The sequence below is a fragment of the Triturus cristatus genome, chromosome 6 (assembly GCF_964204655.1).
Source record: "Triturus cristatus chromosome 6, aTriCri1.1, whole genome shotgun sequence".
Taxonomy (NCBI): Eukaryota; Metazoa; Chordata; class Amphibia; order Caudata; family Salamandridae; genus Triturus; species Triturus cristatus.
The window spans coordinates 557,761,417-557,782,823 of record NC_140589.1 but is presented as its reverse complement, the minus strand read 5'-3'; the positions used below and the strand labels follow the sequence as shown (position 1 = coordinate 557,782,823).

Genomic DNA, 21,407 nt, shown 5'->3' with positions numbered 1-21,407 from the left:
TCAAAGACACCCATGTATTTCCGAAATGTGAACAAAATATAGTTTAGAAACAGTAGTTATTTACACCTCTCCGATTGTTGGCCCTGTGCTCAGCTGCCATCTAGTGAAACCTACCAAGCCCACACATTTCTGAAAACTAGACACCGTGGGGAGTCCAGTGAGGTATCGCTTGCTTGGATCCCCCCACGTTTTCCTACCCAAAATCCCATGCAAACCTCAAATTTAGCTGATAAAAATCATCTTTTCCACACATTTGTGTGTGGTATCACCATGCCCGCACTAATGTCCTACCATCCAGCATTCTCCTTGTTCTCCTGAGTAAAATGATACCTCACTTGTGTGGGTGGACCAAAGACCTGTGACTGGGAAGGGCCAAAAACATGGGAATTAAGGGTATAGCACTGCGAATTTTAAGTGCTACATTAAAAAAATATATAAGTTTGTAGCTGATTCTGCATTGGACATTGGGCTCCTACTGGTTTTGAGTCCATACATTGATTGCTATTTTTATATGGATTATTTTAGACACACACGTATCTGTTTATGCACACATACAGTCGAGTACATCAATGAACACCTAGAAATATGTGTATAGCTCTAGGAGCACTGTGACCCTCTGAGGGCCTGTTTTCTAATGCTTACACTTCTTGCATAGTGTAATGTAGCATATAATAATAAATGTTCCCTTTTTGCAAGTGAACCTGTTATGGAGGTAGACTAATGGAGATGGTGTTGAGTTGTTTGTTTTATAATCTTACTTTGTTGTGTTGCACAGTCTTGTTGTATTGGATTTTGCTGCACTGTTTTGCTGGATTGTGATTTTTGGGTTGATATTCTCTTGCACTTCATTTCTGATGGATACTTCTAACAGTAGATTCCTCACAAATATTCTCCAGGCCCCATCCTGGATATGGAAACATCAGCAGCACCAAAGGTCACTGGTTGGATAATCAACTCTTTATTGGGTTTGTCATAGCGAGACTGTGCAGAAAGGGACCATCTCTCGATGGATTGTGCTATGCATTAAAATCTGCTATGCACTAGCTAAGAAGTAGCCTCCTGATGGTTGGCAGGCTTATTCCACCAGGGCCAAGGCTGCTACTTCTACTTTAGCACAATGGGTACCTGTCTTGGACATCTGCCTAACTGCTACGTGGGTGTCTCTTTTGTTTTGTGTATGTAATCTTTATTGAGTTTTACAAGAAATTTCAAAATGGCTTACATGCCGTCTTGATGCCAAACCCATTTCAATAATCAAAAATCTCTCAGCAACCTCCCTGCTCATACCTGTGTGCACACGTATTGTAAACCTGACATCAGCAGAAGTAATTGCATTACTATCCATTGACCTCCCCCAGGATACAACTTATTCAAAATCTGTTCCTATTTACAGGCTCATTCCACTCTCCGAGAACGGCAGGTGACACAGTTAAAAGTTCATTAAGCACATTAACCCATTGTCATTATCACAGACTGGTCTGCAATGCATCATGTACTCCACATCATTGCAGACCTAAAGAGCAGTCTTGCATCCTGAGGGTCTGTCTGCTTGACCCCCCCCACATCTGCAGTTCATCCTCCAATTTTTCACCTCTTCTCTCCTGTTTCATGTATAATTTCTTTGCCACTGCCCATTATAAAATATCTCTAAGCCAGTCTCTTTACCTTGGAGGCTTCGGCACCAGCCATCTGATAGCAATGCGGCGCTTAGCCAGCAGCTGCCCCAAAAAAAACATCGAACTCCGATTTTTCATTGTCGGGATTGGTGTATTCCCAACAGGACTTGTTTGATATTAAGTTGTGCATTCCTGCCAGTAGCCTCATTAAAGTTGTCCATTACTTCCAGCCAAAATAGTACCAGTGACAGGCAGGACGACAGCAACACGCTGCTCTGGTGAAGTATATGGCGTGCAGGGTTTTAGGCGTAAATTATTCTTGGTGCACTTAATTATATTGTATCAATTTGAAACTGCCATTGGATGAGACTCTCCATCCCCTCGTGCACCCTCTCACATTCAGCGACCTTGATAGGCTCCGATGTCACACCCCCCTCTCCCTGTTGTGTATTTTTAAAAGTGTCGCTGGAAGGTCTTCTCGTAGAGCCCGATATGTTTGATATCTACTGCCGTCCTTCCGCTATAGCCGTCATTATCAGCAATATCTTCGATGGGGCAGCACCTCTGAAAAGCAAGCCTAGATCTCTCCCACAGTGATGCCACTGGGGCCAAGTACCTTCTGAAGCCAACTGGCCAGAGGTTCCATTGCTAACATCAATCACACCAATCAGGACACAGTTGCAATCACTTGCCATAATAAGATTTGCAGAGAGGTACCCAGTTCGCTTAGCTGTTACTTGACCATATAACTCTGGGCAATCTGTATTAGGCGTGTAAACATTAAGCATATAAAGTTCCTTCCCATCTAGTGTCTCGAATAGGAAAACAGATCGAACCACCACATCTACCTTATGATTCTGATAGAATAACGGGACTCCAGGAGCTATCCAAAGCATTGCCTCCCCCTTGCAAATCCAGAGTAGGAAGTGGCATAGAGCTGTTCTCTGCCTCTTCTGTAGGTGTGCTATACATCCCCCAGATGCGTTTCTTGTAGGAAGGCGATGAAAATTCCATATCATTTTATATATATATGTGTTTTCATATCAACCATATCGGGGCTATGTCTAGTGAGACTTACATTACAGTTAATTACAGACACAAAATGTACAGAGCAGGCAAATAAGACTGGTTTGACCTCTAGATCAAAAATGAATGGGCCAGCAGTGGTTCACCCCTTCAATAGTTCTTTCTCATGTCCATCTCCGCATTGAAGTGGGCCCGCATCTGTGCTGTTACTGCCGGGTCCAGGATCACTTCTCCGTTGCCTGAATAATTCCCTGGTTTCCGGTACCACTTTGTATTCATGAGGGTACCATCAGGACTGACGACCATCCTGCCTGACGTCCTAGTTCCTTCCAAGCTTCTGTTCGCATGTTCCTCCCCCGCAGTCGTGCAAATTGTCTTAATAGATTCCAAATGTTCTGTTTCTTGCTGGAGTCGTTCCGATGTGGATCTTCTGCAAGAGTATCCACCCAGTAATTCGCCTCCCCAGGCGAGAGAAAGGAACAAAACCTCCCCCTCATACTGCACTTGTAGCTTTATGGGGTACATCAAGCTGTATTTCAAGAAGATGTGTCAGAGAATTTTTTTTTTTTAACACTTCCTACGCAGGTCTTTTACTTTTTTAATATATCAGCAAAGATGGAGATGTTCCTGCCTTCAAACTGGGGTGGACCCTATACCAGAACATGTTGCAGAATGGTATCCTAGTCGTGAAAGTTGAACAGGCGTGCTACAAGTGCTCTTGGGGGCAACCCCGGGCACAGTGGTGTAGTTCACGCCTAGTTCCCTTGTTCAATAGTAAATAAATTAGAGAAACGTTTAGGGCATAGTATTGACGATCCAGTCTTCGAGGAATAGTTCAGTGGGCTGCCCTGCCACTTTCTTTGTTTCTTCAAGCTGTACGTCCAGGTGTACCCTACGCAGAGTTGATAGTCTCCTTCAGGACCTTTACTTTTGTTGAAATTCCACTACGTTGTCTTCCGTCATGGTAATCCTCTCCACCACTTTCTAGAGGTTTATCCTCAGCAGGCTGACTTCTGTTGCCACAGAGTCTATTTTTACCACCATTGCCTCAAAGGAGCCCTTGACTTCAGCCATCAAGTCTGCCAAATTAGGGTCCTGGTCCTGCTCCGCTTCACGCTAGCTGCCCATGGCCACCTCTTTGGGGTACAATGTATCGGTGGAGTTCACTATTTTCTTACCTGCGCTGGCTTGGGATTTTTCTTCTTTCCCATTTTGCGCAGCAAGTCAGTACTTTATACATTTTTTCTTTTCAAGGGACTGCTTTCTGGACAGAGTGCACCAATCCACTCCCAGGGCTGTACCCTCCAAGCATCTTGAAACAGTCTTTTCAGGGTCACCCCCAGTTCCTGTTTCACATAGATGCTAGGTAACTTTTCCTCCCGCCGGTGGAAGACCTCTCGCTGCAGGGACCCAGGGCAGCAGTTCTATCACAGGAATCCATGCAGCTGGATTGGCTTTCATCCTCATGCTTTCTGATTCCCCAATTGTCATCCCCAGGTCAGTATGGCTCACTCACCTCTTCACAGTCTCAGGACAGACATGCGTTCAGGACCGCAATCCTTCCAAGACCGCACCTTTGCAAAGGGGCAAGGGTATCTGTGAGTCCCACCGGTCCAGGCACAGGATTGCAAGCCAGTGGCACCGATGCGGAGTGGGCTTCTCAGGCCCCTCTCCTCACAGAATCCACGCACACTGCCTATTTTGATCCTCTCTTTGTATTCAGGTCTCTCAGCCAAGCAGTGCCGTGGGCCTGCGGCACCGGACGCTGCCACCAATCCACTCTCACTGCTGTCTTGTGCAGTCCCTGCGCTGCACTGCTCCTCAGGAGGGCCCCACCTAGCCTCAACAGGATCTTGCTGATTGTTATCCAGCGCTGCTTCCAGGGTTCCCGCAGCACCGGGGTTCAATCCGATCCAAGGCGGCAGGTCTCTTCTTCCTAGCAGTATGCTGACCAGAGCCAGGGGAGAATGCCCCAGGTGCTTCCTCACATTTGTCTTTCACAGCCTTCTCGCTGCACAGATCCACAGGCCAGCCCGCCACAGGATCTCAGTGTGTGCTACCTGGCTTCCCACGGTGCAATCAGTGTGCAGCTGTTATGTCTCTGCTACCTGGCGATATGCCGCCCAAGGCCTGTGGAGCATGTCCCAGGTGTAGTTGGCACGGCCAGTGACCCCCAGAGAGGCCTTATGTCCCCCCTGCAGCATGGCATGTCAACACCACACCTTTCTCTCATCAGCCACTCATCCCAGCTGCGGTGCATGGTAATGCACAGGGCCCTCCACAGCTTTCTTGATGCAGCTTGTGCCATCTTCGTTTTGCCTCCCACCGTCCAAAGTCTACTAGTGTGTTCAAGCTTGGAAGTGGTACACAAGCGTCAGGAGTCATAGATGTCTCAGTATCTTGGCTGATTTTGGTTCACTAGCAGGAGTCTCCGCTAGGAGCAGCTACTCGGCCATCTTGCCTGGCCACTCCCTGCATTTGCTTGTGGGTGTCACTTCACACGTTCACGAAGCACTAGTGCTTAGATAGTCAACTCTGCAGAGACGAGCATTTTGCCTGCTCCGTCCTTGGTTTTAAGCCAGTTCGCAGAACCACTTCCAGGGAGGTATTGCTTGGGTATTTATTCTAAGGTGAAGAATCAGAGGTTAGTAGTCTCTTTCAGAAGAACAAGTTACTTACCTTCGGTAACGGCTTTTCTGGTATAGAGTCTATCTAACGTATATTCCTCAAACCCTCCCATCCTCCCTGTTCTGTGAACTGAGCTCTTAACTTAAAAGATCCCACTTGACACTGCAGACTGGTCCTGGGTTTTACATGGCTTTGCTGTTTGGTGTGGAAACAGTCACTAAAGAAATAGTTTGCCGGGGTGCCACTTATATGGGCAAGTAAACATCAATTCCGATGTGGAGCCGGACATTGACACTAGTGATGCTCAGTGGTGCTGTCCAAGATTTCCCGAAACTAGTTGGGTGCCTGAAAAATATTGTAAGGTGAGGTATCTGCGTTTAGACAGAAGTTACCGAAGTCCAGTAACTTGTTCCTCTAGCACACACGGTAACTGTCCCGCTTTCACTCTTAAATCTGCTCTCACTTTCATGATAAACTATAGAGTATTTTTAATGTTATGGTATACTTGTATCTGATATTTTTTTTGTGGTCACTGATGCTGCATTTGTCACGTTTTTAATTAGAAAATGTGTTTTTGTTTTTCAGTTTTCACCATTATGTAGTGGTTCAAAAAGATACCTGTCTTCAACTGGTGCAGATGGCACGATATGTTTTTGGCAGTGGGATGCTGGAACACTTAAAATAAAGTCAGTAGACTTCTATGATTATTCAGTTTGATACCAGCACAAAAAATATTGCTGTGAAAAATGTCCAGGAATGTAATTTAACATAGTATACATATGTATGTAACATGTTCACTGTATTGCACTGTAACCTGAGGGCATCTCATTTATTTTCATAAAACAGTACTTTATTAAGTCATGAACTGTTGCATTCAGTTCATGTGAAAAAAACAGTTTTACAAATCCACTGAAAAAGTTTGCTGGATTAAAGCTCTAAAGCGGCGTGCAGCATATTAAGTAGCTTATAAGTGCTGATTGTTTGTGTAACGCAAATTTATGGTGAAACCGTACATTTAATTCCCCTTGTTATATTGTGACACAATTGTAAGTGAAATATGAGACGTAGGACCACTGTCATGACAAATATTTTTTTCCTGCTTTTTGCAGATGGCAAGAAATGTTGTTGATGGTTTAGAGATGTTTTATCAAAGCTCTCAGCCATCAAATTAACAGAGGTGTGGCTTCCGTCCTAGTTCCTAATCACAAACATTTCTTCCTTAATAAGTTACCAGACTCATTGGTGTCCTGTGCTATGACTTCTGTGATATAGTCCAAGAGATAAATGTGTTTTTCTCTAGTAATACATAACCTAATTGTGCTCGTTCTGGTAGATGCAGAACTCCGCATGGGGGTTTCCCAGTAACCCACGAGTGTATTGTTAAGGAATACAGTGTAAAAATAGTATTACTCTCCAGGGGATGTTTTTGGGATTTCTGAACAATACGCTGGAGGAATGGGCGTATACTAAATAAATTACAAGTTCCCTAAATTAAGTGTTGTTCCTCCACTGTTGATACATTCTATCAATTTCCTATAAAATTAAGTCTATATTTTCTTCATTTTGTTTATTTATATTGGGTTTTATGGTTACCCAAACATTTTATTTCAATATTTAGAGATTCTTTTTCCCCAATGGTTTTTCCAATATTTTAAATAAAACTCCTTTTTTCCACACCAGTGCTCTTTTTATGTCGTTTTTGAGTCTAAATGCTCTATTAGCAAGACCATGTTTCTTAGTAGAAGCGAACATTTAAGTCCTGAAACCTTAATCAATGTCTCTGTGAAAGACATTGTATTGTTTATTTTCTTGAATCTATCATAACACAAACTCTTAATTCGGTAGCTATACGTTGGGTTCGCTTCATGGGTACAGTGGATGCGTTTTGGCCCCTATTATTATTTTACAGTCCGCCATAAAGACTGTCTCAGGGACAAAGTTATCAAGAACTATCAATTGGTCTAATTTCATCAAAAAGTGCTACACGGGCTAATATATATATGGGCATACTGTGTTATTATTTCGGATTTGTAAGGTTATTTGGAAATAAACCACAGGGGCCCACCTGGATGTGAACCAGGTGTGTAAATCCGACTTAGTCACATTTACTATATCACCTAGGTACATACATATGTTAATGCGATGGAGTGAGGGTAAATCCGTAGTCTCCTGTCGATTGCTATAGCTACCGATATGTTACATGCACTCATTCATTTCTATCATTCCTGTCTTAATACGCAATTCAGTGTACATACTTAACGACATATACCGGGTGACATACCTCTAAATATAAGGGTATGCTTCAAATAATTTGCAGCACTGCATCTGCTAGTGAACAAAGACAGATTAAGTTTAAAGTACTGGCTCAATATTGGATAAAAATATTCATTTTATTACATGTATAATGTGCCCTCCGGGCCATACCCTACCCCAAAGTGTGGAAGCATTTCCTAATGGTATATGGGGCTAAAATGGGCTGTGTGCCCATGCTCTGCATGCATTAGTTATCCTCCTGCGGTTTGGGACTCTTTGACATATTGTGACGGCAAAAGCACATCAGAGTAGGAACAAGTGTGTTCTAGCTCAAACGTGGTGTATGCACATGGGACCCTGTGCATGACTTTGACCCGCAGTATTGATCAGGTTGGACATGGTGTTCTTACTGTTCCTTTGAGCCAGAACAGTGCCAGCCATATTTGAATGGATTTGGAATCCTGTTTGGTCCATCGTTGCCATAGTGTTTGTTATACTTTTATCTTGGTGGCAACCTTTTAACTTATCGTGTGAGGTCCTCACTGGAAGATTATTTTACCCAAACTGTAGCCTCCTATACAAAATAGACTACATTTATATGTGAACTGATTGCCTCATTTTACTTTCACTTTATGTGGAAATTATGTCAGTGCAACATGAAAAGAAAGAAGCTATTCCCCAGCAGCTCTACCTCAAATATGAACAAGAGAAACTCTTTGATGCAAGCACCAGTTGGTCTTTTAATGCCCTCCCCAGTGTCAGCCAATAGCCGACAGACGCACTGGGGAGGGAATGTGTGCGTTAACCAGAGGTCGCCGCCAGCACTAAAGAAGTTAAACTCTGAGCAATAAGGGGAGATATGGCAAACAATGGGATTTACTGCAGAGCTTGATCATAGACCCCAGCATCTTAAACTCTGACCATCAGATTCTTATGGAAAACTTTACCCAAAGTGGCTGATACATTTAGCAGTAAGCAAGGCTGAAGATTGACCTTGGCCTGCTAGAATTTGTGGAACATCCTAGAATGAAAGTAAGGCTATTTTAGTACTGTGAGATGGCTGAAAACTCGAATGAGCAGGATCCCAAGACGTTGTTTTCCTAAAATTCAGAAACCTTTTAATAGTCTTTTGAATATTTTAACTGAATAAGGGATCAGTGAGCTTGGCTCAAAGGTACTCAGGCAGGCTGAATCAGCTGTACGTTTCCTCTAGAGTGGAGTTAACAATGCTTTCATTCAAGCCTTTGTCACTGTATGACCGTTATCTAGAACATACTGTGCAATATGAGGGGGCCCAAGGCACAGTAACGAAGTAGGAACTGGACCCAGGTTATTCTGTAGGCAGAGTGCAAGGTTGCCAGAGCTGCCACAGGTAAATGGGAAAGAAAAGTGGAGCATTTTAATTGCACTTCTCATGACATTACCAAGCAAGCCTTTTCATGTTCTTTCACTATCTCCTAAACCTTATGTATGGGGTAATCCTCATTCTTCGCTCTGGAATGAGCTAACATTACCACTGATCACTGGGTTCTCCAGATCGTTCGATTCAGGCACACCCTTCTATGTCTGGAAAAAGCACCAGGAATGCAACTCTGCTATGGCGGAGAACCCTCTCCCCACTGCTTTTAAGCAGTGCACTGCAAAGGAAACATAAAATGATAAAAACTTTGAGTTATCATTTTATGTTTCCTGTTGCTTTGTGGGCGGGCAGGACTCCTCTACTCTCGGAGCAGGGCAGGGGAGTGTTTTGCCCACTCCTAAGTGCGCAGTGACTGTTTGGTCGGCTCTCTCGGGCCGCCCAAACCAGTCATGCGCACTTTCCCTGTTCTCCGTGCAGACTGTATTACAGCCTGCTTGGAGAACAAGCCCATGCCCCCATTCCCTGTTTAAACGTCGAACCAGGACCCTCAAAACCAATCACAACAATGCATTGCAGCGTTATTGGTCAGGGGAGCCTTTTCTGTACTTACTGTGCCACGGAGAGCTGGAGCAGACACGCGGGATCCGTGCGGCAAGGTAAGTGTCTCTTTTTGTCCCCTCCCCGAGCACCTGCCCTGCCACCCGCGAACTATGCCAGCCGCCACTGAATGCACTCGAGCTCCAATCCACGAAGGAACACCATCTAAGCTAATAGAACTTCAGCAAGAAATTCTTCTTTTAAAGGAGTTTTTAGAAAAGGTACCGACATTTGAAAGAAATCTGGGTTTCTACTCCACGTTCTTCCCAGTGAAGGAGAAAACAGGAGAATGGTGACCTATCCTGGACCTCAGAGATTTTCAACAGTTTATGAGAAAACTGGCCTTTTGGATGGTCATCTTGTAAGAGGACATATTGTTGCCATAGGTAAGGGACTTCCTTACCTTCATGAACCTACAATACATCATGCCTGTCAATATATTCTTATAAATTACAACTACAGAGAAGTATCTAAGTGTCTTTTGTCACAGGGTAGCACCACCGTTTCCAAGCTCCCTCAATTAATCTGAAAATTGTCCCTTCCCTGAATATTCACAGTGCTTGCCCCCTATGGCAACTCTTCTATGTTGAAGGCCCCTTAGGAAGAAGAGCCCTCACAACTCCCCAGACGTTGCATCCAGCTCTTATGTCAATTGGGTCTGGCACCAAATGTTCAACTCTTCTAGCTCTCTTTCTACATACATGTATTTTCTTTATGCAGTCCTGGATATGTAGCTTGGCAGAGCATTTCCTCAGCTAAGTGGGTTGCAAAGCTTCAGACACCGGTCACTGAAAAACTGTCTCCGTCAGGACTTTACTAGGCCTAATATCATTCTGCATAGAGCAAGTTCCCTTATGCTTTCTACTGTGAATACCGATTCACAAGGGGTATCAAAGCATTTGACAGTACAATGTAATGACAGTTTCCCAAAGCCTCTAGCAAACCCTGCAGTGTTGACGTTTTCCCGACCACCTCAACCCAGTCCTTCCCTGATGACGTTTACTTCCATGGAAGATTGAGGAACTCATGTGCAGAAGCTGTACATAGAGAGTCTATTGTCCTACCAAGAACATTCACCCTGCATAAACCTCTTAGAGCTAAGGGCCATCAGACCATGGCCCCACATGTTGCTGCCAAGACAAGCAGGCCAAGCGGTCTTGATCAAAACAGACAACACAACCAAGGAGGTACTATGTGGGAGGTGTCACAGCTTCTATGGGACTCTGCTGTTGCAAACAAAGTAGACATCTCTGTAGAACACCTTCCAGCAGTGGCATTTGGTACATTTAAATTGAATATTTAAGTTAAATATGAAATGTAACTGAGCTTGAGCCAAACATGCAGGGAAGCAATGGAGGTTTTACCTCTGCTAGAAAAGTTTAGAAACAAATTGGTGCAAATGATGCATTTTCAGTTTATATTTCAAGAAAACTTGCTACAATTATTTGAAGAAAAAAAGGGGTGTAAATGGATTGACAAATACTGGCCACTCTCTCTGCACTGACACACACCCATCACAGCAGAAAATCCTCAAGATGAAGGAGCACACAAAATGCGTTGCGTCTAAACTTTTTCCATGATACAATTCTGTGAATTACAATAAACTTTCGTTTAGATACAAAACCTTTACAAAGAGAACTCAACCAGTTCTACATCTCGGACAACATGAATCCTGTCAAAGAAATAAACGAAGAGAATTTGTTCGTAAATTCTTTTTTCTTTCTTTTTATTCATGCGATGAAAGTGTGTAATCAAAAAACTTCTTGACAATAAATCACATACAGCTTACGCTTTTGTCCCTATTTCACAGGACTTCTTCAGGACAAAATGCTTTGGTGAATTTATTTTATTCGTAGATATTTTGTATTGAGGTGTAGTACTTTTGGTGAGTTGCTCAATTCTAATGCTAAACTAATATATTTTTTTGTGATGTAATCTCAAACTCAGTCCTTGGAACTGAAAATCTCAAAAAATGAATGCTCCACACAGTAATTGATTTCTTTTATCTTATTGTCATGGTACATCTTGACAGTGAATGTCCCGTTACGAACTCGGTCAGGGAAACAGCGAATGTGGATGGAACTTGGGATCGGCATTATCATGTGGTCGGTTGCCTGATGGTCCTATGATTTGAAGAGTGGAGTATCACGTGAAATTTCATTGGAATTACGATAAGATAAAAGAAATCGATCACTGTGTGGAGCATTCGTACAAGGTAGCAACAACCAAGGATATTAGACCCTCATATGTCAACAACAAAGCTACGCCAGGACACCAGGAGGAAACGAAAAACATTCTTAGGGCACCCATACAGGAGCTGGACTCTTTCCGAGCCCCCCCCTCGCCCCCCCCAACCATCTGTACTGAATCCGGTCGTGGAAGAAATTCTCTTTGTACTCCTGCCTAGGATTCCATAGCTATAGACTACTGAGTAGTTTATTTGACGGAAACACTAGAATGTGCAGAAACCACATTTTCATCCACCCAAAAGATATCATTTACACCTGTGAAAGCTACAACAGGAATAATTCTACTCTCATGGAAAGGAGCAATACGAATTTTACTTTGGATTCTCCCTGATTGAGAAAAAGTCTGGGCAATGGCGGCTAATTACTTGACCTCAGAGAAATGAAGAATGTACTCAAAAAGCTATCCTTTCAGATCGTGACTCTCCAAGAAGTCCTTTTGGTGTTCCAGTAAGGGGAATACATGCAATTGCTGTAATGCGGGGCACTCTTTAGTCAAGTAGACTTGCTGTGTAACATCTTTCAGCTTATCAGAACAGCAAAACTGATCTCGGTCGTGCTTTCTGAGAAATTCACGACAAAGTTCCACCATGAACAAGTGGATTACATTATTGGCAAGTGAGGCTGCCTTTTGCTGGACCTCTTTGCCTAGTCCTAAAAGAAGTGCCAATACTATGCCAGCAAGTGAGAAATGTAACTGCAATCAAGCGCCTGGAATAAGTCTTTCAGCTCTAAAAAAGCCCTTCATTGTTACTCTGTAGAAAATAGTGCTTTCCATGATTACATGTGTGGCTCATAAGGGCTTTTGCAAACAAGGTCCCAAGATTCTTTCAGGAAAGTTCCAAATCTATGTACCTCTAAGATCTGGTGAATCACTACTTCTCATTCCACTTTGAAATAGCTTTCCTTCCTGTTTATGCACAGAAGTCAGTCACTTGAAATTTCGTAGGGGCCTGAAAACATGGTTCCCCATTAGTCTGTGTTCTTTTGTTCTGCACCAGGACAACATTGATAGGATAGCTGTTGCGCTTTAAAATACATCTCATCATCAGACACTGGCAACCAGAAACCAAGGGCAATGTCTTTTTATTGAGATGGTCGCATATCTTTTTAAATGCTTTTCCTCAGTGTCCCTTAATGCCCTTTGTACTGAAAAAGCAACAGTAGCTCTCTGTTCCCGGTTTTACATTACTCCAGTGTGGACTATTCGCTACTGATACAGAGACTTACTGAGGCTGTAATGCATGGTATTACATTTCAAAATGAGTCCCCTGCTCCTATCCAGGCACATGGACCAGATATTCCACCACAATCTCTCAGCCAGACAGCTTGGTTCCTGGTTACGTAGAATTTGGCCTCTTGGACATTCCATCTGAGTGCAGAAACATTCTGGCATAGGCATGTGCTCCATCATCACAAAGACCTACAGCACCAAGTGAAAGCTTCTCTGCATGTGGTGTAAAGACGCGCGGTCTCCATGCAGCCTCGTTAAATCCTTCCATACCTGCCACTAATTTAGGAGTGGGTGTAAGTACTCCTCAGTTAGAATCAATCTAACCCTGATCTCAAGATTCAGAAGAAAGGAGTATAGTTCAGCATCCTTGATGTAACAAAAGATTGTAAAACAATTTGAAAAGGCTATTTAGGTCTTTGCCTCCAATATTCTGCTCTTCAGTGTCTTTGGAGCTGCAAAGGTTATTAAAGCAACCCATGCTACTTCCCTTTGAGTGATCCATAGAGCTAATTTAAAGTTCCTTTCCTGGAAAATAGCAGTTTTGCTTGCTCTTATGATAGCCAGGAGAGTTGGGGGAGGCACAAACTTTGAGCCATTTTTCTCAGATTTGTTAGTGACCATGCCACCTATCGAACCAACCTGAAATGTAAGCCCAAAGTGCCTTGACTGTCCTCTGAATGAGCCTGTTATTCTGCACTAATTTTGTTCCTAATGATACAACGTCGGCTGCCAAATCTTTTCATTTGCTGGATGTACGCAGGTGCATCAGATTTTAGATGTACAAAACAAGCTTTTTCTCCTCTGACCAGCCAACACCTATCCAAATGAGGATTACCATGTTGACTATCCGCCTTCATCATCTTCTGTCACAACACGGCAAAGCATCCACCCCAAAGTAGAATGAGGGTATATTCCACCACAAGCATGCACTTTAAACTGAACTGCCTTTGCAAGACCTCTACCATTCAGCCACTTGGAAGTGTAGTCACACTTCCACAAAGCACTACTGTCTGGATGTTAAATCAATGGCTAACTTAGCAGCGGGACAGACAGTTGTCTGCAACTTATTTCAGGTGAGCCTGTTTTCTATTAGGATGCAAACATGTGACTGATTTGTTCTCCAGCACCGAATCGTTCATGTAATTACTTACTCCCTGGTCAGAGTCTCAGTTCTGTCATATACATTTTTGTTTTTTTTAGTCTTCTATTTACTTACCGACCGACCGAGGTCGCTGCATTTCAGAGCATATGAGCAAAAGCTCCAAGAGTGCTTGAATTAGTGAAAAGCCTCTCCAGTGATGGAACACCCGGCAAGACCTAGGGCAGCTTTTAGGGTTTCTCTGGGGTGCTCAGGTGGGGGTTGTTGCACTCCTTGCAGACCCCAGAACACTCCTTATGTTGATGGGGCATCACAAATCACCAGGGCCGATAGGTTCATTTGCCCCTGCCTCTCTTATTGGAGCTCCTGGCCTGCTCTGGTGTAGGAGCACCACTGGGAGCCCACTCCTCAGCTGCCGGGTTGGCTTCTGAACTGGCTAACCTAACTCTGGTGCTGGCAGGGTGTTCTTCACCTGCCCACATGGTGCTTGAGCAGGTGCCTTCAGGGCTGCACCTCCCAGTTTCCCCCCAGACACTAGCATGTGAAGCAGTAGGCCTCCTGGCTGCTTGAAGGCCACCTGTGTGTCAGCTGTGTTTAGGATCAATCCACAGGCCCAGACTAGACAACACCTTAGGGGCGGGTGCTGTCTCCCTGACAACCTTAAGAGAAGTGCGAGCTCTATAGATCGTGATGCTGGAACAGTTGAGATGCCATGATTTTAGTGCGTTTCTTACTAAAGTGCAGGAAGAGGAGGGGAAAACAAGGCCCTTGGTAGCCTTGCTGATCAGACCCAAAATTCGTGGGGCCCTGATTACTTGCATCCGTACCGAAACTGAGACCTCTGTTCATAACTCTGTGGAGATAAATTACTTATTCCGGGTGTATTATGAGGTTCTATACACTGCTCTGTTACCAGCTGAGCTAGAGGTAGTGAGGTATTTCTTGTCTTTCTTACAGCTTCAGGTATTGGATGGACAAGCACGAGAGTTACTGGGAGGCCCGGTGTCATTGCAGGAGATACAGGTAGCTATCAAGAGCATGGCCACAGGCAAGACACCGGGACCGGATGGACTCCCTGCGGGAATTCTATGCCATGTATGCCTCTAGATTGGCACGCTGTCTGGTGAACTTATATGCTGAATCCTTGAAGCCCGCCACCTCCCTTTGTCCACGCAGGATGCACTTGTGATCCCGCCCTCTAAGACCACAACTTCGGGTGCCCGATTTGGGGACTATAGGCCGCTTTCCATGCTTAACATGGACTTTAAGATTCGTAGCAAGGTCCTGGCACTGCGCGTATTGCTCTATATGACCTCTTTAATTCACATATACCAAAACAGATTTATCCCGCCCCGGAACACCTCATTTAATTTACGCCAGTTGTACTCTGTACTATATCGCCACAAGGTGTGAGCCCTTTCCACATGTGGCTATCTTGTCCATTGACCTAGAAAAAGCCTTCAACTCTATTGGATGTGAGTTTTTATTTGCTGTGATTGTGTGCATGGGCTTTGGAGAAGACTAGCTTCAATGGGTTAAAATGCTGTATGACAGCTCCCCGGTGTGGGTTAGGACCTGAAAAAAGGCATACGCCCTATATAAGATTTTTCAGGGCACAAGGCAGGGTTGTCCTCTATCCCCTCTTTTATTTGGCTGGTACACTGGAGATATAGAAAGTTGACACCAAAAGACAATTTGATGTGTTATAAACCTCAAATGAGAGAGGTGCAGACACAGGTTATATATGAAAAGCATGAATATTTCTGTATATTACTGTCTTTCTTTTGTAGTATGCCTAGCAAAACCAACAGAATACATATGTAATGCTTTTGATAATCTAAATGCCTATAACATATGTTTGAATGAAATAGGATCAATCCACAGAAGTCCCATGGGAACCATTCCAGTGTCACCCAACTGTGATCCATTCAAGTGCTGGAGGCCAGCTAGACATAATGCCCGTTAATTTTTTCTCTGGCATCATGTAGCTTCTCCTTCCAGCTGGGCTTTCTTTCGACATTGTTGCTTCTAAGTCCAGTGTCTTCTCAAGTATCTCTCCCTTGTGCAGGGGGATACCACAACATAACTCTACCCCTGCCATGTCCTCTTGCACAATATTCTGATTCATTTTAAGAAGGCAACTTTAAGTGGTCTATAGAAATAATTTCTCTGGGAAGATTGAAAAGATTGTCTACTATATAGTAAGAGAAATGAGTCAACATTTGAGTACATTTGTGTGGCAGCAGGGCTTGGGAGGATAGGAGGGGTTGTGGAGGGGGTGTGGGGGGGGGGGGGGTCAGGGGGGTTAGTCTGGGATCCAAAGGCCTTGATTATCATTATTGCTGAGCCTTGGAAATATGACAGTACTTAAAGGTCCTGTACCCTTACACTCAGACACAGCCTTTGCAGGCTGCATGTTTTGGTGCAGAACAAAGTGAAGTCGACGTGGCAAACATCTCTGTGTGCCATGCCTACAACCCACTGCCCTGGCCTAGATCAGTCACCCCTCTAGCTGGATGCACTATACCAGTGGAGAGGGTACAGGTGCATGAGCCCTATACCCTTACAGTGTGTAAGTCTATTCTTAGACATTGTAAGTGCAGTGCTACCATTAAGAATATATGGTGCTGGGAGTTTGTCGTTACGAACTCCACATCACCATAATGGCTACACTGAAAACGGAGAAGTTTGGTATCAAACTTCTCAGCACATTAAACCCAAACTGATGTCAGTGTGGGATTTAATGAAAAATACACACAGAGGGCATCTTAGAGATGCCCCCTGAAAACTAACCTACCACTGTTGTCCAAGCTGAGTGGCTGCTTTCAGCTGCCACCACCAGACATGTTTCTGGAACCCTGGGTCGAGAGCCTGCTGCTCTCTGGGGCCTGAAACAATGCATCCTGGGACGAGATGCCAAGCCTCCTCCCGCAGGATGGGCAGGGTTCACGAAGGGGGAAGCTTCAAAGGCTTGCCGCCTTTGTGAGCTTCCCCAGGCCACTTGCTGCTCTCAGCAACTGATCCACACTGGTTCTGACCCCCACCTTGGGTGGGAGAACCGGTGGGAAAAACAAGTGAGGAAGAGAGGTGTACCCACCTCTGCCAACTCCACCCCTCAGGTGGGGGAGGCGAGGTGAATCACAACTCTCAGTCCACGCCATCTTTAAGATGGGGGGACTCAGCCAACCAGGGACAAGCTCATGCTCCCCTCCCACTGGAGGGTGGCATAATAGGGGGTGTGCCAACCCCAGGGAAGGACCCATTGGTCCCGCCCTTTTACCTACCTGTAACACCCCTAAAGCTAGTATTTAGGGGCTCCCCGGAACGTTGCTTCCTCAGACAAGAAGAAACTACAAGAAGAAGAAGGACCGAACATCCGTGCAGTAGCTAACAAGAGGAAGACGCCCACTGACTTGGCCCCTGTCCTACTGGCCTGTCTCCACCTCGAACCTGCTCCTGCAAAATCCCGGTGTGTCCTCCAGCCAGCGTACTCTGAAACCCTGGAGGACCTGCCTGCCTTCAACCCCAAAGACTTTGTCTCCTGTGAACAATGGATTTGTTCATCTGCGACCTCTAGCTCCGGCCAGACACCACAAATCCGCCCCACTCTGCACCCGCCGTCCACGGCTCAAGCACGAGAAGACAAACACCACAAGGAGGTCACCCTAGCGATCCTGACACAAGATCCGGCGACCCCTGACCTGCCTCAAGCCTCCAGGCAACGCCTGCGGCCTAAATCCAGAAAGTCCCCTCAACCGCGACCAGGAGCTGGTAAGAAGATCCGACCACAAAAGGCAGCCCTGCACCCGAAGCCGAATGGCCTTGTGTTCCCAAACCGATGGTGCCTAACTAACCCCTAACTTACCAACTTACCTCTCGAAGTGGTGGTCGCACCCAGAAAACCTTTGTCCCCAAGCCTGCAGTACCTTTGCAAACCAGAGGTTCCCCATTGAAAACAGGGCGCCCGACGTCGAAACAGCAACCTGCACCCAGCCGCCCTAGTGCCGCTGAGGATGCACCTTTTGGTGCTACTTTGTTTCCCCATTTGCCCCGAGGTCAAGTCCAGGAGCTTTGCTCCCACACCCAAGTGGCCTGCTCATCAGCAGCCACCAACCAGAGGCCCCCTATCCCCCTTTGGATAACACTGGGCCTCAGCACTCCACACCCGGCCGCCTCTGAGGGTGTAACAAGAGTGCATCCTTGACCCTGGTGGACCCCTGAGTCTACCCCCAGAACCTCAACTCCCACTACCAAATACTTACCTTAAAACCGATAACACTATTTTCCTTCATAGGATAACACTGACTGTTTGTCTTGGAAAAGTTTCAAAGTGTGGAGTTTGAAAACCTAAAGAAATTCTTTAAAATTGCACTAACTTAACAAAAAACGATTTTTCTTAACCTGTCCCAGAGTAGTATCTAGGTATACTACTCTTGAGTAAGAAAAGCAATCTCAAAAGTAACTTACCTGTAATTTTACTGAAAAGCCCATTCAAGTCTATAAACTGTATTTACAAAGTATTGAATTTCTCTGAAACCATACTCTAAGTCAAAACAAAGTGCATATACTATTACAAATCCAAACTGTATTACAACTGTATATTTACTGAAAAGTAATTATCACTTACCTGTGCCAGGCTTGCTTGGTTCTAGAAAATAGAATATCTAAAAGAATATTTTTATTCAAACACAATTGGTCTGAAGTTCAGTCTTTGAGTGTGTGAATTCATTTGCTGGCTGAGTGTGTACAACAAACACTGTCCTCTGATGCCTTACTGCTCGACCACACTACCACAAATAGAGAGTAAGGTGCTATCTAACTTTACCTCTGCCTACCTCTGGGGGTTCCACTGGACTCTGTGCACACTATACCTCACTTTGGTATAGCATATACAGAGCCAGCTTCCTACACTGGGGATTCTCAATCATCTGCAATTTTTCCAACAAGGATGATGGCCTGAGTGTAGGCTCATGCTCTTTGGAAGGGCCTTTTTCTGCACTCTTAGTGGGAAGACAGGCTATCTGGCTTTTGAGAGCTCCATCTCAATAGAGAGTGGTTTTGCAAGAGATTTTTTTCTGATCCATCTACAGAACTATCATTGTGTTTGTTGACAATGCATTCAGTATTTGGCGCAAGCTTGGAAACCATCTAGCTAAGGGTCTTTCTCTTCAAAATAGGTTGGTACATATGATATGGTTATGATTCATCTCCATCTCCACCTCCACCTTTGCTTGCTTTGAGTGAGGATCTCCTTTTACAAGGGAGCGTCGGTTGTAGTATCTCAATTTGTGGAATCCGTTTGAGAGCTTGAAACGTGGAAGGTTTACTCTCTTACTATGGTCATCCAGAGGAGAATCTGGAACCCTTGAATGCTGCCAGTTGTCTAATCACTAGGGCTGGTTATTCGTTTGAACCTTTAGCTTTGTAGACCGTTTTTTTCATTGAGACATTGTCAGAGTGCACAATGCAATTTCTGCCCATGTTGAAGGGCATCGTCTAATCCGTCCCACAAACATTTAGTGAACCTCTCAAAGCCACGTTAGTAACACTGAGTGTGGAGAAATAGTATAGCCCTCGCCTCGTGACACTGTCTACCCAGGGGATAGTTCCTACCCCAACTCTCTGGTCGTGCACACTGCCTGCAAGTGGGCTTTTGCTTGAATCGCGGGCGATGCCCAGGCACCTGATAAAAAAGCAAGAAGCTGGATGCAATTGACTTGAGGGTGGCAGTAGAGGTAGTTACCTACTGGCACATAGCCAACTCTGTGGGCCTCCTCTCCTACTATGATGGATCCCAATGGGAGGAAATGCAGGAGCTCATGAAGTATCTCCCTAAAGAGTTTAGGAAAAGGCGTAGGAGAGGGTGTTCGCAGACTAAACCATCTACATCGCTACTATCCGTTGCACCCTTGATGCTGTGGAGACAGCCAGCGTCCTTATCAAACTCCTTGCCAGGCTCAGTTTTTTCGGAAACCCGAGGTCCCATCTAATCTCCTCAACCTGCCCTTTGAAGGGGAACACATCTTGGATCCCTGGTTGAGGAGATGCTGGAGAAGATAAAGGACACCAATATTGCAAAATCCGTTGGTGCCCTTCAAACCGCTGCCTTTGGAGACTCCTTTAATAGGCAGCAGCCTCTGATTCCACCCAGTCATTCCAGAGGTCGCAACAGTCTTTCCACCAGCCGGCAGGCAGAGGGTACACCTAAGGTGCCTACTAGGGTAGTAACAGGCAAGGGGAGGGGTGGTTCTGGCAAAGGCGCCTCCGCCTCGAAGCACTTAATTGCCCCACCTCCGTCCCTATCATGCATCAAATGTCATGGGGAGATTGCAAAATGTATTCCCTCGCTGGGAGGTAAACATATCGGATCAATGGGTACTAGTGATGGTTAACCATGGCTACTGTCATGGTTGTCTGGTCGGACGCCTGCAAACTGCCGAGGCTTCCACCGCAATCCTGACAGTCGGCGAGAGACTCCCGTCGGACGTGCCAGCGCAGGGTTACGCAGAACAGTTAAAACTCTGCTTTTCCCGAGCGAGAGCGCTTCGTGTTCTAGTGTTCTCTGGCCTGGGTTCGTCACTTCCGGTGCATCGCGGCCCCTCACTTCTGCGTCCTGGTTCCTCGTCGGGGTGTTAGCTCCTGTTTTCGGCATGAAGTTGGTATCCTGCGCTCTCAGAAAGCCGTGAAGGCGAAGAAGCAGCATTTATATATCCGTGGTTACGGTGTTCAGCGCCTTGCGCTGCCTTTTTGTTATTTGTATTTCTTTGCAAGTATATAATGGCAATCTCCAACCAAAGTTACTGGTACCCTGCTGATCACCTATAACTTCCTCCATTGGTGCTTAACTTCGCCTGCTCTGATATTTTATTGATTTTCAGTTATTTATGTCAAGAAGTTGGAAGAATTATTGCAGGTGAGCATCACAGAGAAAAGGAGCATATGGAAAACGTTTAGATATATTCTTTCAATAAAAGATTGTACCTTACATTTGCAGCATTGTTTAAAACTTGTCCTCATTCTGCACCTCCTCTACAGTGCTGGCCAAAAAAGGGGACATGGGTATATATCTTCCTGCTGAGAGTCATACAATTAAAGGAGTTGGTGGTATTTTGTTTTCTAATATGATTCATTTGCCTTTAGCTTTATTTGCCTAGTGGATTGTTTTCAGAAATCTCCTGGTTTTGAAGTCTCTTCGCAGTTCCTCGTATCACAGAGGAGTATCTCCCCATCTTTCCCTTGTTTTGTTTCCCCTCTTCCCCTGATTACCTAGTGTAGCCTGTTTTCCTATAGGCACAGGAGGTGATTGGGGTGAAGTTGTGGAGTTCTGCTGCAGTTCCGTGGCGTTCCT

At 45.0% G+C, this 21,407-nt stretch overlaps 1 protein-coding gene across 4 annotated transcripts in view; it reads left to right on the top strand.

Moving 5' to 3' along the window:
- PHIP (PHIP subunit of CUL4-Ring ligase complex) overlaps positions 1-21,407 on the top strand; it is a 1,862,070-nt gene that overhangs the window by 306,543 nt on the left and 1,534,120 nt on the right. For all 4 annotated transcript variants that reach the window (XM_085610989.1, XM_085610988.1, XM_085610991.1 and 1 more), the window contains exon 9: positions 5,856-5,956. In XM_085610989.1, coding sequence (XP_085467115.1) covers positions 5,856-5,956 — 101 coding nt within the window. The remainder of the gene's footprint in view (positions 1-5,855; positions 5,957-21,407) is intronic.